This window comes from Candoia aspera, chromosome 4, assembly GCF_035149785.1.
Source record: "Candoia aspera isolate rCanAsp1 chromosome 4, rCanAsp1.hap2, whole genome shotgun sequence".
In the NCBI taxonomy this organism is placed as follows: Eukaryota; Metazoa; Chordata; class Lepidosauria; order Squamata; family Boidae; genus Candoia; species Candoia aspera.
Window position 1 is genome coordinate 3185915 of NC_086156.1, and position 17895 is coordinate 3203809.

General features: G+C 46.3%; 1 protein-coding gene across 1 annotated transcript in view; it reads right to left on the reverse strand.

The window, feature by feature from the left end:
* Positions 1-10791: 10791 nt before the first annotated feature.
* The window catches only part of WNT9A (Wnt family member 9A), a 40811-nt gene continuing 33707 nt past the window's right edge, over positions 10792-17895 (reverse strand). The window contains exons 3-4 of the mRNA XM_063301911.1: positions 17469-17731; positions 10792-13114 (exon numbers count right to left, since the gene is read on the reverse strand). Coding sequence (XP_063157981.1) covers positions 12641-13114; positions 17469-17731 — 737 coding nt within the window. The 3' untranslated portion in view covers positions 10792-12640. The remainder of the gene's footprint in view (positions 13115-17468; positions 17732-17895) is intronic.

Genomic DNA, 17895 nt, shown 5'->3' on the forward strand with positions numbered 1-17895 from the left:
TTATGGGGTCTTCTCTATGGAAGGGTAGGGCATGGGGGGGGGGGCTCCCCGCTTGCTGATTGCCAGTGAAAATAAAATGCAGGTGTGATGCTGCTGGAGTTCAACTGGATTAATCAAGAAGCATTTATTATGTGCAGAGAAGGACCCATTGCTGCTTAAACGGCTTTGGCGACCCGCAAGGGAGCCCGTGGTGGATTTTTCCACCCTGTGGAAGAAACCAAGCCACAGCAGTATAGGGGGGGGAATTGGGGGGAGGGCAAGGAGCATACGTTATACTTTCCAGAACTTTGCCAAAGGACCGGCTCTTTCCACCATCCAGGAAGGAAAATGGGTTTACTAAACTGGATGACATAACTTGTTTGCCTAACAGTGAGGTGAGGGCTCTTTTATGACAGGCGCAACCTCTCAGCATTGACTCCCTTGAGCCTTTTCAAAGGACAGCTTGGAAAAAGAACTTTTGCTCAGATCTAGGTGGCAACCCAGTCCTAAGCTAAGTTCACCTGCCAGGCCGTGTGTAAATAGCCCCGTCGAGGGAGGGCGGGTGAGAGACAAAACCGCCACTCTTTCCTTTCAGTGCCAGCCAAGACTTGGGCAAAGCTTAGACTGACGTATTGCAGGTCCACCTCAGGGGGAGTTGACTTCCCTGAGATGGTTATGAAGTGGGTGGAAAGATGGCATGCCCTTCAATGCTTCTTTGTTGGAGACCAATGTTGGCCAAAAAGCGTGCACTCCCGTGAACGGGGCAGAAGTGTGGCGGGAGAAGGGAAAAAAGAAGGCCTTTGCAGCTAAAACTTTGAGCATAGCTGGTGGACCCAAAGCATTGGAGCAGAACACCGATTCTGTTCACTACGGATTGGACTTGGGGAAATTCCACACCTCCAAATCATCGGGACCAGCCTGGTAGGCCCACCGTAAAGTCTTTTCAGTTGCAGACTCAGAAACCCAATCAAAGTTTGGCCAGTGGTGTGTTGTGTCAAGTCGTGTCAAGTCGTGTCAAGCCAAGCCAAGCCAAGCCAAGCCAAGCCAAGCCAAGCCAAGCCAAGCCAAGCCAAGCCAAGCCAAGCCAAGCCTTCATTACAGTCATAGACCAGCATAGGTGTTTCATAGGGTTATGATTCTTCAACTTACTTATGGGACTGTCTCTCCCCAGTGGTATCTAACCATCCTGTTAGATCAGGCAGGAGACGCACGGTCTGGATCCTGTCCATGAGAGATTGTCACCTGTGGAGACCAGGAGGAGAGCTTTTTCTGCCGTGGCACCCGCCCTCTGGAACATCATCCCCAGAAACCAGACTTAGCCTGACCCTGCTGGCCTTTTGCAAGGCACTAAAAACTTGGCTGTGCCATCAAGCCTGGGACCCTGATAGTGTGGGTGAGCCCCTTCTGTGGTCAGTTGGAGTTCTTATGAGCGTTCTCCGCTATTTGTCTGCTCCTTCTGCAATTTTTGAATTTTGGATGTTGTTATTGTTTTTACTCTGTTTTCACTGTTAGCCCCCCATAGTCATGTATACGAGATGGGCAGCCCATAAATTCAATAAATATATAAATCTGGCCTGAAGGTAAGAACAGGATTGTGCCAAACCAGATTGGATCATGAGCCCTTGATGAAGCCAACCTCAGTCCAAAAGACTTTAGATTGAATGGTCTGAATGTCCATGCTAATTCATGACCTTTGCCTATTATAATGATAGCAAAGTATCTTTACCATAATGGGGGAATTTGGGGACTGTAGTAGTATACTAGGCCTCATATAGATTATAATACACACAGACATATGTACATGCATGCACACACATGGACAAGCATGCTAAAAATATAGCACACTCCATTTCTACATTCCATGATATAAGAGTCATGCATGTCAATTTGGGTATAATTTATTTTCTAGGTTAAAGCAGGCAGTGTGCTCCTTGCTGGCAAATCCTTCAAAAACCCATTGGAGACCGACCAACCGTTAGATGGAACGAATATTCACTGAAATTTGGCTGATCACACTCCTAGCCTGAACTTTTTTTTTGTATTAAACTAGCAAGAGAGACTCATCCTTCTGAATCAACCCCAAGTCTTTTAACGTTGCTATAGATCGGCCTTGCTCAACCCTTTGACCCTGGAGGAGTCCTTGAAATATTTTCCAGGCTCAAATATAGAAGTTACAAAATTATTCTATTCGTTTCATGGGGAGGCCTGTATATACGCATTAACAGTGTTCTTAAGCTGAAAATAAAGAATGAAACTTATCTCTTTAATGTGAAGTTGCCCGAATTTGAAATAATTTTTTAAATAAATGAGATTTCCCAAGGAATCCCTAGTGACCTCTCATGGAACCCTGGTTGAGAAACCATGCTATAGACCCATGTTGAGACCCAATGGTCTCCCACTTTCAGGGTTGGATGAGAAGGTTCCAAAGTCAACCCAGACATCATAAGGCCGTTCTGGATCAAGGCAAGGAAGTGATTGCTCAACGGAAGGTCCAGATTAATACTTAGAATTGGTCCAGGACCTTAAGAGCAGGAGAACCTACGGCTGGATCCCACCAAAAGTCTATCTAAGTCTACTCCATTATTCTATGTGGTCAATCAGACTCCACAATCTTGCATTCTTGTTCTGAGGCAGCAGATATTTAAGGTGCACTACCCCATGATTGAAGAACCAGCTTACCTAATAGCCATTCATAGTTCTTGTGATGAATTTGTCACATCTTCTTCTACAGCAGTTCACTTTGGCAGCCACCATCAAATCTGAGGGCTGCAAATTTCATCTCTCGACTTTGTGTTGCGGGACCGACAGAAGTTATACAATTTAGCAGACTGCTCCCCTATGTCACTATTGGTATCTTGCTCGTTTCTATGATGGGTGACCCCTAAAGATCACACAGGTGCCCAACCTTCTACCCAGGGCAGGAACCCACCACTGTAACAAAGTTCTTTTCTATTTATTTATTTATTAAATTTGTCCCCACCCATCTCCCATTGGGGGACTCTGGGCAGTTCTCTTTCTTGAATTGCCTAGAAGCTGAACCTACCCTCTTCCTTCTGGGCAAAATTGCAGCAATGCCATGAATACGGATGGTGAGCAGGAGGGGGCCCCTATTCAGGGGGGAAAACACATGCATAGTTTAGAGGCTTTGAACTGTCCTTCGAAGAAACTCAGAGCAGACCTGCCTTGAGCTGTGGGTTTATCTGTGTGGGATTCCCACGTTCCTTCAGTTTGGCAGGATTTTCTATCTACTGGAGCATTCAATAAACACTAGAGACCAACTCACTGTCTCAGCATGGGACTTCGCTCTAAGTTAGGGCAAGCAATTTGCAAAAACTGTCCCAACTCAACAGCATATAACACAAACTCCATGTATAATTTAAAATACATTTATTGTTTCATTTGTTCTCATTTGTTATACCAAGTTGTTAAATAACTTAAATACATTCTCCACAGTCACTCAAGAATCAGATTTATACCTACAAGCTGTACATATGAGGTAGAGAGAAAATAATTTAGGCTCCCTTAAAGCATTAACCACCCCCCAACCCACGGACAATAAAATACTACAAATCCTTCATATGCTTGTTCCTCACAACCCTCCCAGGAGGAACTCCATTCACAAGTGCGTGCAGCCAACCTTCAAGTCCACATTCATGTTTCGTTGACAAGACTTGGGGTAAGTTGACCAATAAAAGTTAGCAAGCCCCAGATACAATTCTGAAAAAAGAATCAATGCATACCAAGAACAGAAAATGAAGCAACTTTAAATATTCAGCATACACTACAAGCTGGCTTTGGAACAATGGCCTAGAGAACTGGTCTTCTTGCAGACCCAGAACTGGGAAAAATACTCAAATAAGCATTAAATGTGATACGCTGAAAATGACTTCTCATCAGAAATTGATGAGAGCCTTTCCAACCTGTGTCTGTCTCCTGGGATAGTTTGACCTAGGAATTCTGACTGTCCCCGGATAATTGGCCACTACAGCTGGACGGAGCTATCAAAACAGCAGAGGGATCCAGGTTGGGAAAAGCGGTGGAGCTTTTGACATCACCTTCCGAGTTTCTCCAAATCCATATGGATGAACAGATGTTTTTCCTGTCTGGGGCCAGCAGGAATGCATCCAAACCTGGAGTTTCCTGGCCTCTAATTAGGGTATCTTTGGTCCTCAGTGCTACAGGGAATCTAGGCAATGTAGGTTCCTTATGAAAAGACACAGGTCGCAAGTCTTACTGGGAGTCCATTTCCATTTGTGTGTGTGTGTGAGTAAGCCAGTTTGGTGCAGTGGTGAAAGGCACCGGTCTAGAAGCCAGGAGACCGTGAGTTCTAGTGTCGCCTTAGGCGTGAAGCCAGCAGGGTGACTTAGGGCCAATCCTTCTTGCCCAGCCCTAGGAAGAAGGTAGGTACCATCAAGTCACATTAGGTTTACATGGGAGAGAGATGGACCTGGCCCCCCTCCCTCAATCATGGGACAGAGAGTTAGGATTTATTGCACACAAAGAATCACATATGTGTTAGATCACACATTCACACCAGCCCAAGCTTGTCATTTTTCTTTAGCTATCTCAGGAAAAGATGAGGATGCTACTGGGCATGTGCTTCTAGTCCAACCTTTGCAAGCTACCACAAAGTTAGGTCATTGACAAAAACACTTCCCCCGTCCTTCTGATCCAGATGTAACTACACAGCTAGGTAGCTAGGTAGTAACATATACATTATGGCTTGAGGGACAAACTGGTGGGAGAAAGCGAAGTGGGTAAGTAGAACTCCCAAGATAATGATCAGATTGAGGAAAAGAAAGCCAAAGATAATTGACCAAAGTCTCCACTGTGGACCCAATTTATTGATTGTTTACTGATACAAGGCACCCTAGGTCCTAAGTACAGGTAGTCCTCGCTTAACAGCCATTCGTTTAGTGATGTTCAGACTTACGACGTTGCTGAAAAAACCAACTTATAACCGTCACAGTGTCCCCGCAGATCATGATTTGGATGCTTGGCAACCAGTTCACATTTATGACCATCGCAGCGTCACATGATCGCCATTTTCAACCTTCCCAGCCAGCTTCTGGCAAGCAAAATCAATGGGGAACCATGTGATTCGCTTAACCACCACATGGTTCGCTTAACACCCATGGTGATTCGCTTAACGGCCACCTCAAAAAAGGTTGTGAAATGGGTCAGACTCGTTTAATGACCACTTCACTTAGCAACCAAATTTCTGGTCCCAGTTGTGGTCATTAAATGAGGACTACCTGCACACTGTTCAGTGAGAGCTACTACTGTAAATGAAAGCCTTGATTGTGTGATTAATGGAATTATGAAAGGCTGGATTGAATCATGTATGGCTGTAGATCTTCAAGGGTGGCCACAACTTCAAGGCATTGGTGTCTGGAGGATCACCAGTTGTAAGGGAGGCCTTTAGAAATGAGTAAACAACGTGGTTCACTAAGTGCATAAGTGCATTCTCTACTTTAAACCAGGAATTGAGGTTCTGTGGCCACCCAAATGCTGCCGAGACACACCTCCCATCATTGGCGATGTTAGCTGATGTTTCTGGGGGTGGAACTTCAGAAGTCTCTCGAGGTCCCACATTTGTAATCTCCAGTTTAAGAATTAGAAAAGGAGATCACGTTGACCTGATCCAAATGTGAGCAGTTTTTAGAATGCTCTGTGTTGGAACCGGGCAGTTCAAGAGCCCAAGAATCCCATACTGTGTTCATACATTTCATGAAGACACATCCCATCAGGTCAGACTAAATCACCCCCATTGGTCAAAGCCAAAGCCAGCCTGGGAGAAACATGGATGACGCACGGCCAATATGATCCAACAAGGCATGAATTTCCCAAACTTTCCAGGAGGAATCGATCCATTCCACATCAAGTCATCTGACCAGGAATTAGACATTGTAGGTTCTAGACGTTTCTTGGCCATGCAAGGGGAGAAGAACACACCTCCCAATGGCTGGAGAAGAAGGAAACTTAGAATCCAATTTACCTAGAACCTTCATAACTTGGAAAATGAAACTAATGACCAAATGAATTTCAAGAAAGGCCATCTGCGATTACTGCTCTCCCATTTAAAGTCAACAGGTTACTGCTCTGGAGGTAAGTTCAGTGAATATTCCTGATTCATCCTAGTTTAGTGCAGGAGGAATCTTTAATTTCTCCTCTCCACCTGCTAGATCACCCAAGCAAGATCTCACTCAAGTGAGACTGGCAAATCAAAAAGCTCTATTTTATACCAGCTTGCCCTCACCCAATGTGCTCCAGTTTCCTTGGGACTCTGATGCCCACCGTCTCCAATATCCATACCTCCACCTTAAACATTTCCTTTTCATTGGCACGGTGGTGAACGTCCGTACCTTCAGACAAGGGCCATGATTATCCTAAGGTGAAATACGAACATTATGACTTAAATGAATTAAAACGACACCAAAATGACCCACTTACAGGCTGCCAATGGACAGAGCCTGTATAAGGCCGAGAAGAAAGGACAGAATCCAGATAGGATTGGACTGTGAATTCTCTCTGTGTATTATCCCAAATACAACTTTTGTACACAGTTGGATACTTGTTTGTTCACTGACTGATTCAGCAGACCCTAAGAATTTAATTGCAAGGCTAGATGCAGGTTTGTTATAACTCTGAAGAGTTCCACAGGCTGCAGTTTTTACCCATGGCATTATATTTAAAACACACGGACGTAGATATTAATTCTGATGTTGTATCAGTCGAATGCAACGGCAAAGGAAGCTTCTGCAATATGCATCATTCTGCACACAGGTTTGGCTTTTAAAAAGGACAAACCTTAAGGACAAAAGTAGCAAGGGAAAAAAAAAATCAGAAGCAGAGTAAACCCTCAATTTAAAAGAATAACAACGGCGAAAAGGGGTCTGTTAGGGCCAAATGAAATCAAAATGAAATTTTGAACTTGTGTTAAATCAGTGTGTGTGTGTGTGTGTGTGTAATCTGATCAATCGTGTCCAATTCTTGGAGACTGCCTGGATTGTTTTCAAACTGCCCTGCAGTTTTCTTGGCCAGGTCTTTCAGAAGTGGTTTGCCATTGCCTCCTTCCCAGGGCTGAGAAAGAGTGGCTGGCCCAAGGTCCCCCAGCTGGCTTTGTGCCCAAGGCGGGACTAGAACTCAGGGTCTCCCAGTTTCTAGCACGGTGCCTTACGACACGACACCAAACTGTCTCTAAATCAGTGTTCTAGACACCATAAAGGCACATGGGATTTTACGCACATGTAAAATGATGGCTGTCTGTTGCACCCAAAGACCTCTTTCAAATTCTGGTAAATTGAGGGGTTTACTGTGTAGGATATAAAATCTCTGCTGATTCTCAAACACTCCCAGATCTGCTTAGTAAAGAGTATGTTCTAATTTCCTTCCTTCCGAGCCAAAAATCCAGTACTGCAGGCTGGTACAACCAAAGGCTGAAGGCTGAGCTGTGCAGTACTGTTTTCCTGAAACAGCAGAATCCTCTCTCTCTCTTTCCATATATATATATATATATATATGTGTATATATATTAACTTTTTAAAAGAGACCACAGATCAAGCGAGGGGGCTGGTTGCCACTCAGGCATCTGCACGGACGGTGGTCTTCAGTCTTTCTACCTTAAAAGTCAGGAGGCTTTCGCAAACATTATCAACAAAAGCTTCTTAAGCAGGGGGACCTGCCAGGTAGGATCCAAAAAGCCAAGAAGGTAACACAACTGTGTGATCCACACACGTTAAAAAAAAGAAGAAAACTGCTTTGATCACACTGTCACGGCCGCCCTCTTGACTTTTTGACCATATTCTGCAGACGTTCTCCCAATTTCAAAAGGGGGGGGAGGAAGAGTTAAGAGCATGCATATTACACCTGCCTATACAATGAATGCATGTGCCTCAATGCTATTTATATATATTTAAAAACCACAGGAGAATAAACCTTATTATTTACAATATATAACAGGAAAGCAATACTATTTGCATTAATTAACATAAATACTTAAAAAAAATACTTACAGAAACACTCTGGCTTCAGTGCGTGCATTACTATACAGTCCCCGCCCCACCCCATTCAGTAGTTCTTTCACACCTTCACCTCTGCCCTTTAGACTTGTGAGCAACATGTGTGTGGTGAGCCTGTGAGAATTGCCAAGATCTGCTTTCTTGCACTGCCACACACATCGCACAACTAAAACCAAACACGCCCCAAATTTGCACAAGGTTTGGGCCTGTATTCCCAAATGCATCAAAAATACCTGTCCCCACCCCCATGTTTTTTCCTAAAAAAAACAGCTCAACATTGCAGCCAACTGTCTTTTAATACAGGTAGTCCTCAACTTACAACCAATTGTTTAGTGACCGTTTGAAGTTACAACGGCACTGGAAAAAGTGACTTGCAGCCAGTCCTCACACTTAGAACCATCTCAGCAGCCCTGCAGTCCCATGATCAAAATTCAGGCACTTGGCAACTGGCATGTATTTAAGATGGTTGCAGCGTCCCAGGGTCATGTGATCACCATTTGCGACCTTTCCGGCCGGCTTCCAACAAAGTCAATGGGGGGTAGCTGGATTCACTTAACAACCATGTGATTCACTTAATGACCATGGTGTTTTGCTTAACGATTGCGGCAAAAAGGTCGTAAAATTGGGCATGACTCACTTAATGGCCACCTCGCTTAGTGACAGAAGTTCCAGTCCCAATTGAGGTCATAAGTCAAGGACTACGTGCAATGCAGTCACCTCTCCTGGGAGATTTATGCTTTTTTAAAAAGATTGAAACCTACGCCCACCACTTTTGGATATATTCACCCGGAAAGCAAGCAAATCTATCATAAATCTAATGACAGCTTATGCTATTTTGATGCTGAAGCAGAAGAACCCCCACATGCTGCAGTCCCACTTGCAATAAATATATAGGCCACAATCCTATGCACGCTGACTAGACCGTAAGCTTCATTTCTGCATTCCAGAGTTGCATTTTTAAAAAAACGGACAGCAGCTTGGTTCACGCAACAGGCTCAGCCAGATCAGTTAAAGATCCAGCGGCTGCATTTGCGTAAGATGCTACATGCAGTTGATTTTCATGGCGGTTAATTTTCTTTGGTGCTCAGCTGCTGGTGCAAACCCAGCCTGTCTGGTAAAGTTAGGTACTGTGCACACCAGAAATAGACCGGTTCAGTGACCCAAGTTTTAGTGTGTTGTGTGAACCCAGCCAATAGGTTGTCAAAAACCTATCACCTGAGGAGAGATTTGTCCCGAGCCTAGGAAAGTAAAAATCTGTTAAAAAATGAATTGTTCAATCAATTTGTTTCTTGGGTACAATTGCTCTAGGACTGCAAGCCTATATGGCATTTCTTAGAGCAGTGTTTCTCACCCATGGCAACTTCAAGATGCATGGACTTCAACTCCCAGAATTCCCCAGCCAGCATGGGGAATTCGGGGAGTTGAAGTCCATGCATCTTGAAGTTGCCAAGGGTGAGAAACACTGTCTTAGAGAAAGTCACAACAAGCCATGCCATTCAGTGCCATGGTTCAACTTCCTGAAACCCAGTTCCCTCAAAAACTCTAATAATGACCAAATGGAAATGGTGGCCTGCTTGCCTTTTAAAACAAGCAAGCTTGGGGGGGGGGGGCTAAACTAACAATTCTACTGGAAGGAGAAACTTCAATCTATACAGCACGTGTCTATACCCAGGGTTGGAAGATGCTTGCAGTAATGGCCCCTGCAGATCTCCAGAACTGATTAAACTGTGATCCCCGTTGTGTAGGATCTAAGCATTCTCGGGTGAGGCTTGGCTGATATTTCAGGCGAGGCCTTCAAAATCAAGCAGGTCACCCCCCATGTGAGATGAGATGGCTGAAACCCCAAGTGCGTTCAAGATCTCACAAGATGGCCTGTTCATTTTAAAGCCATCTTTGGACCAGATATCTAAGACAGTGGCCAACCTTGGCTTTTCAAGAGAAAAACTGCGCTCCGCAATCTCAAGCAGAAAAACGGTATCAGGATCTCACACCGCTGAGAAGCACCAGTGGCCAAGTGGATTATTAAGCAACCACCATCCCATAACTTTCAATAGCCAACAGCAGGATCTGGTGTACTGAAGGCTTGCCCCAGTCTTGGGGACCTCATGTTGGCCAACTGTCCAAGGATGCTCACACTGATGTGAGGAGGGAATTGGGTTACTTCTTCTTCACCCCAGGTATCCAGAGATGAAGCCTATGTCTAGGAACAAGTTCTATCTCTCCGAATTTCCCAATTCTCCCCAAATCTGCAGACATCCAGATGCCCTTTCCCAGCCACAGCAAGACATCAATCGTGCTTCTCCAATACATCACCCAGGATTGGGGCTAACTGAATGAAAAGCAGGTTTCCAGACATATTCTTCCAAGCCAAGTGGTTCAGAAACCCTCCCTTTCAAAATAACTTTCGCAAGAAAAAAAGGGAAGAATGAGGCTGCAGCTTGCTCAGATGTCATGCCTTACGCTGTTAGAAAAGCTGAAGAGCCCCTTTGGGAATCAAGGTCCAACACCAGCGTGCAAACAGGAATGAGTGCCCACGTGTTCAAAAGAGGCCCAGTTCGTAATACCACATCAAAACCAGACAAGGTCCTTCTGAAAAGCTTAATAAATAAACGTTCAATATTTATATCTAGGCATAAGATATATATATATATATATATATATATATATATATATATATATATTCACATATATTCATATATATATATATATATATATATATATTCACATATATTCATATATATATATATATATATTCATTCATTCCTTCATTCATTTATTCATTCCACACTTGAATAACAACAGTCCTGTACAGTCTTCATTTGGTTTGGTTTTCAATCACTTGCACTTAGCTTCGGAACTGGTCCGCTGGGCACAGAAGAAAAACAGGATCCCCAATTAAGAGTTTTGGGTGCATATGGCCACACCGGGCTATCAGACCAGAATTTAACGTCAGTTACAAGCTAGAAGTTGTCTTCCATTTTCTATCACTCCTCCAATCAGTAAAAAGGCCCACGCCTTCCTGGGGCCACTCAGCCACCTTCCATTTTCTAACACCAAGCCGCAATCTAGTTATTCATGCCCCGTGCTTACACCGTCATCCAGATCCACCCCCTCCCAAATAATTACAGCTTTGATAGAAGTGGCCACGGTTTTATTATTATTTTTTCAGTGCGTCCGTAAAGCGAGGCGGGAGGGCAGGGATGATCTCCCGGAAGAGAACGCAAAAGATTTCTGCTCTACTTCTCAACGGGAAACAGGTCCAATTGCAATTCCCGGGGGCAAAAATGCAACGGGAGCAGAATCAGACGGATCATGGTCCACCCTGCATGGGCGGTTGGCCAAGAGTCCATTAGCTGCTTCCGATCCAGTCTTTTTAAAGACCAAAAAAAAAAAAAAGTTGCATATTTGTAATATTCCCAAATTCAGATGTTGGAAGGATGCTGTGTAGTCTATCCCACTGCTATTACTGATCCAGTCTGCCATTTAGATGCTTCTCTGTATTTTTCCCTCTGATCAACAGGCCCTTGAAATCCAGTATGTGTGTGGCTGGTCACCGTTTTATTTCTAATGCGCAGGTTCCTAGTGGTTTGAGTATTTTTTTTTCCTTTTTAAAGCAACAGGCCTTTATAGAAATTTGCCCCAGATAATATCACTGCCACCGATAAAGGCAGGTAGAATGGCATCCTAAAGAGACACGCATTCTTGGATGCCACGATCCCATTCCAGATATGCAAAGTCAAAGCAGCATCGTAGTCTAAAAGACTCTGCGTTTTCTCCATCTTCCGAAGACCAACGGCCAAATTGTGTTCACGGTCAGGGTGTCGTGCTGGCCTCGAAGCAGCCTCCCATGCCAACTGAAGTAATAAGAGAAATCAGGGGGGGAAAAATCATAATTTAGCATGCAAGGGGGCAAAAATGCATGTTGGAAGAATATCAGGTTTGTCCAGTCTCTAGTGGTTTTCCAAATTTACCAAGTGGATTGCAAAGAGGGCCAGGAAGGCGGTGGGGCGGGGGGGGGGGGGGGAATGAAACAGGGGTTGAGAGTACACAAAGGGAAAATAAAAACAAAAATAAAAACCAGCTTCTTCACCAACTGCTACAAAGTGCCGGTAGAAATCGCTTTTAGGAGCAGTCCTTACATAGTGACATCTCCAGCGAACGGGACGCGGCTTCTGATTCTGGCCCTCGAGTCTCGGAAGTTCCAAGTTAGCTGGCTTTTCTTGATCCTCCTGGGCCATCTTCTTCCCAGAACTCCTTCTACGGTTCCATATTGCGGGTCTCCAGGAGCTGGGCTGCTCCCAGACCAAGCGGGATCATCCGGCTCCAAGAGAATTCTCGTTTTGCTCAGGACGGCGATGCAAAAGGATGAAGGTGGGCAGCTGAGCCCTCACATCACATCGCATCGCATCACATCGATTCCCTCTCTCTCTCCAAGGCACCATCTCGGGCATCGCCGGGGCCCTTCCATCTTGCGGGCCTCCAGAATCTGTTTGCAGAGAAAGACGCAGGATCAGCAAGACGTGGCACCCTTCGAAATGCTTCCGCCAGAGCAGGGTAGCTCACAGCCACCACCTCGCCAGCCGGCCCGGGTTTGTCTCCAAGGGGGCGGGTCCCAGCGCTGGGGCTCGTCGGACACCCCCTCAGTCCTTGCACGTGTAGACCTCCTCCCGCTGTGTGCACTGCTTGCATTCCACGTAACAGCACCAGCGGACCTGGCACTGGCAAGGGCGGGTGACCACCCGGCTTTGGATGTTGTGGCCCCGCCCACAGCAGATGCTGTCACAGTTCTTGTCTTTGTAGCATTTCCGGCCGGAGGTGCCCGACGAAAACCGGCTCATCAGGCAAAAGCTCGGGGAGTCGTCGAGGTAAACCAAGTCGGTAGTCCTGGGGATCTGGTCGCCGTGGCCCGGGGTGGATTTCTTTGGCGGGGAGATGTCCCCTTCGCCCGTGGCCTCGTTGGTGGTGCTCACCACCTTGAGGGCCATCTCGTACTTCTGCTTCAGCTGTTTGCCGATCTCATGGAACGGAGAGAGCTGACGCCAACATGTCCGGACGGTGCAAGACCCTGAAACCCCGTGGCATTTACAAGTGGTCTCCACGCCGGCTTTGATGACCTGCGGAGAAGGACCCAAAGTGAACCACTGGAAGGCAAGCGGATCGCACAACAAAACGCCACCGCACCAAACGCTCAAGTTCAGTGTGCCCGATTGTCAGCCATCCCCTTCTCCCGCTGGCTTTCTACTCCCCGCCGTCGCTAAAAAATTGGACGTCTGTGCCTTACATTTTCGGGCTAAATCTTTCTTTTCCCCCGTCGTGGCAAACCTGAGGGGTGGGCGTGGATTTGGACCCTGAGTTGGGGTTGGACTAGATGGTCTCTAAGGTCCCTTCCAATCCTAGGATTCTCCAAGCTTTCCAATGCCTCCCCGCTGGCTATAAAAGGCTGAGGCAGATACGGTGGGGATGAGCACCTATGTTTTACAAGACACAAAGGGTCGCGTTGTCTGAGAGGATCCCGTGCAAAATTCTCCCAAGCTACCCCATTCCTGCTCCATGCAAGCCCTCCCGTTCTCTCTTCCATATGTTAAAAGGGGGCAATTCCCTCCCGCTTGGGGAGCCGTATATCCACTGGCTGGCAGAGTTAGAAGTTTCAAAAACAAGAGTGAGAAAAGGCCTTGGTTTGCTAACGGGTCTGATCAATCGGGTGACTGAATTAACGCCTTTTCCCAATTAACGCCAGCAGCAAGGTGGACTAACCCAGTTACAGTGGTGATGGGGGACCTTTGGGAGACCTGGAAGAACTGGTAAGGGCTAGGGAATTCTGGGAGTTGAGGTCCATACATTTTCAAGTTGCTCAGCTGACTAAGGAATTCTGGGAGTTGGAGTCCACACATCTTAAAGTGCTGGCTGGGGAATTCTGGGAGTTGGAGTCCACACATCTTGTTGATGAGGTGGAGAAACACTGGGTTATGGGTAGATCATCATGGAGAAAATCCATCTATGTGGTTGCTCGCCGTCGAAAAAGACTTGTTGGCGCATAATCAAAACGTAATCTAAGCCAGGAGGGTTTGCTCATGCCATGCACTGAATACAACAACAGGTAAAATTAACCAAGCTTTGCATGGGTGTAAAGCCCACCCCTTGGTTTGTCCCTGACCTCGATTAAGCAGGTGGTGTGAACCCAAACTGTCTCCAAACATTGGTTGTCGTCGTCTTAAAAGAGCAAAGTGGATTTTAACCACGTTGCTATGAATATAAGCTGACTGAAGATCATGGGTTTGTATAAAAACAGCCATACAGGTAGTCCTCGCTTAATGACCATCCATTTGGTGACAGTTCGGACTTACGATGGTGCTGTAAAACCGACTTACAGCTGGTCCTCACGTGACTGTCGGAGCATCCCCCACGGTCACATGATCTCCACTGGAAGGTCTTTTCAACCTTCCCAGCCAGCTTCCAACAAGCAAAATCAATGGGGAACCACTGACTTCGATTCGCTTAACAACCACATGGTTCGCTTAACGACCACAGTGATCGGCTTAACAACTGCCACAAAAAATGTCGTAAAATTGGGTCAGATTCACTTAATGACCGCCTCACTTACCGACTGAAATGCCTGTTCCAATTGTGGTCATTAAGTGAGGACCACCTGTAATGCAGACTGTCTTTGGACTTGGAGGAGCAGATCCATGTGTTCTATGCAAGCTGAGCCCCAAGAATTGGTGCAGCCATGGGCGAAAAACGTCCCAGCTCTGCAGTCCATGCACAAACAGCCACTGTGCATTCAATGTTTCTTGGAGTTTCAGACAGGAGATTTGCCTCTCTCTGAGAGACTCTGGAAAAGTCAGGGTTCAAAACAGACAGTTTGCGTGGGCTCGACCCCTGCCTGTAATTTCCAGATCCGTAGCAAAGGACAGAATTGTCCTCACTTACAACCTAATCCAGGGATCCCCCCTACAGGTAGTCCTTGCTTAATGACCACAATCGAGACCGGAATTCTGGTTGCTAAGCAAAGCGGTCATTAAGCAAATATGACCCAATTTTATGACCTTTTTTGCAGTGGTGGTTAAGTGAACCACCACGGGCATTAAGCAAACCACGTGGTCATTAAGCAAATCCAGCGGTTCCCCATTGATTCTGCTTGCCAGAAACCGTCCGGGAAGATCAAAAATAGCAATCACATGACCATGGGATGCTGCAACGGTCATAAATGTGAACCGGTGGCCACGTGTCCAAGTCGTGATCATGTGACTGCGGGGAAGCTGCAACGGTTGTAAGTGTGAGGACTGGTCATAAGTCTGTTTTTCCAGCCCCGTTGTAAGTCTGAACTGTCACTAAATGAATGGTTGATAAACAAGGACTACCTGTATTTAATAATGGATCACCAGTATTCCAACCACGATCACCTTCATCAGAAACTAAACAACAGGGAAACGAGAAAAGGGAACGCAGAGAGATGCCAAGCCTGGATCTTAATTTGCACTCAAGAACAGCATCTTTTTCCAGAAGCTCCCAGACTCTTCCGACATTGCTCCAGTGGGGACTCTGCTGTTCCAGGGATTAAGGAACTTAGCAACGCTCCTGAGAGATGCAGTTAGAAAGTTGTGTTTAATGAGGCTTATGAGAAACCCTGGAGGGAGGCTCTCTCCTTTTTAATTAAAACTTCTCTTAAACTCAGGCCTGGCAGAACGAATCAAGAGGGCTCATGCTCTTGACTTTTCATTAACAGGATACAAATGGAGAATGCAATCGAGACGGGGGGAACTGGGAAAAAGAGGGAATCCTAAGCAGAAAACCAGGAGCAGAATAGAAAACAATACATTTCATATCCACCGAGACACTGGAGGAAAAGGTCTCCATTTCTCATTCTTCCTGCCCTCTAACCCCTTTTTCTCCCTCCACCAGGACCCTACCCCAGACTGCTCAGATGGAAAGGGTAGGAGGCAAAATTGCTTTCCGAATCAGGTCCATATTCCAAAGCTCCCCGCCCCCCACTGTGGAACCCGTAAAGCAAAAAAAGATTTTGGAGGAGCCGTCCTAACTGATTACCTCTTTTCATGCCAGGCAAGTTGGTCCTGGCCCCGGCATTCAATTCATACCATAAACAGGTGGGGGTCAATGCCCTTGCTGCCAGCTTGCCACCCCGGAGCAAGAATGTGCAAAAATCCACCGAGAAGTGCAGGACCCCATCCAGAAGTTTCCTGCAGCATTTTGTTAATGGGTACAGGGAAAAGTTGGCACTGGAGGATTTATCATCGCATAGCTCAGACAGCAGAAATAAATCTTGTCCAGGAGGAACAAAACAGTTTTCTTTCTTGCTGGTTAATTCAAAAGCCTGGGGACAGGAAGCTATCTAGCAAGTATCAAGAGACTTACCAAATGGTGGGCAGCATTTGCACAAATTATCTTCCATATTGCTGAGAAATCCCCAAGCTGGTGCTTGGGGAAAAAAGATCTGAAGTGCCCAACAGCAAGCAATCTCTGGTTTTTAAGAAAAACAGTGCATAGGGAACAGTACAGCTATAATAAGGTTTATTAATTCCTTTGCAATGGAAGACGCCACCTCAAAGCTGAGACTTCCATCTGCCATGGAACAGAAGTGGCCGAATGCGATGGCCTAATTCTGAAGATGGGCAAAGCCAACCCAGAACGAAAAGGCTTCCAGCCTGGTGCCCTCAACTGTGCCCCGATCCCACCATCACACCAGGTTGCCGCAGGAAATCTCTCTTTAGAAACTCAAGCCACACTCAAACTGTGGTTGGAAAGCCAAGGGCAAGGTTCAGATGGACAATGATTTTCACTGCAGATATTTTACTGCAATAATATTTATTGCAGGGATGAGGAAGATTTCTCACTCGAGGCACAAAGGACCAGGCTCAAATTATCCTACTCTGGACACATTATGCAAAGACCCAGCTCTCTGGAGAAGGCTCTGATGCTGGGAAAGGTGGAAGGAAAGAGCAGAAGAGGAGGACCAGCAGAAGGTGGATGGGCTTGATTACAGTAGCCAAAGTTGTATCATTAGAAGACCTGAAGGACCAGGTTGGGACAGATTGTCCTGGAGAAGGTCTACCTATGCCGTTGGTAAGAGTCAACACTGACCTGATGGCACGTAATCAATCAATCAATCAATCAATCAATCAATCAATGATGGAGATTAGCTGTATAAAGAATCTAGCCATACATGTCCATGCGTCCCAACATTCCTTTCTCCTGCTGTTTCGTCATAGCTGGGTGCTGGCCACCCTTTTTGCAGACTGGATTTTTGGTGGCCCCGGCCATCTTCTCCAATCCCAGGGTCCTTGTCCCCTGAGCTTGCTTCCCCCATCTGATGCCTTCCAAATGTTCCAGCTCGTACCATTCCCGGTGGAGACGACCGGGAATTGCCATTCCCTCTCTCCTGGTTGCTCCGCTCTCGCCTCAAGGGCCCATCCTCCACAGCTAGGTCCTACAACGGCAGCGAGCACTCACCTTCATTCCAACCAGGTTGTTGTGGAAGTCCACCCTGGCTCGCAGGTCCTTGTTCGACTTCTTCCCCAGGAACTCTTTGACAAACTTGTTGCTGTACTTGAGATTGTCCCCGCATCCGCCCCACTGCCAAGCTTCGCGGTTCTCCAGGTCGGGGGCCTCGTCGCAAGTGCAGCGCTCCATGCGCCCGGCGCTGCAGGCCTTGGCCATCGCATGGGTCAGCCCCGCTGAAGAGATGGCGTAAAGGAAGGCGGTTTCCTTAAACCCTGCGGAGGAAGACGGCCACGCTGTTAGTGCTACGTGGAGTTGAACCCCCTTTAAGTCCCAAGGGATGCCCGTGTAGGACGATCCTCAGCTGCAAGGAAATAAGGAATGCGCATCTGGCTCATGATCTGGTCCATGAGGCATCTCTGCCTGGTTTTAAATCTAG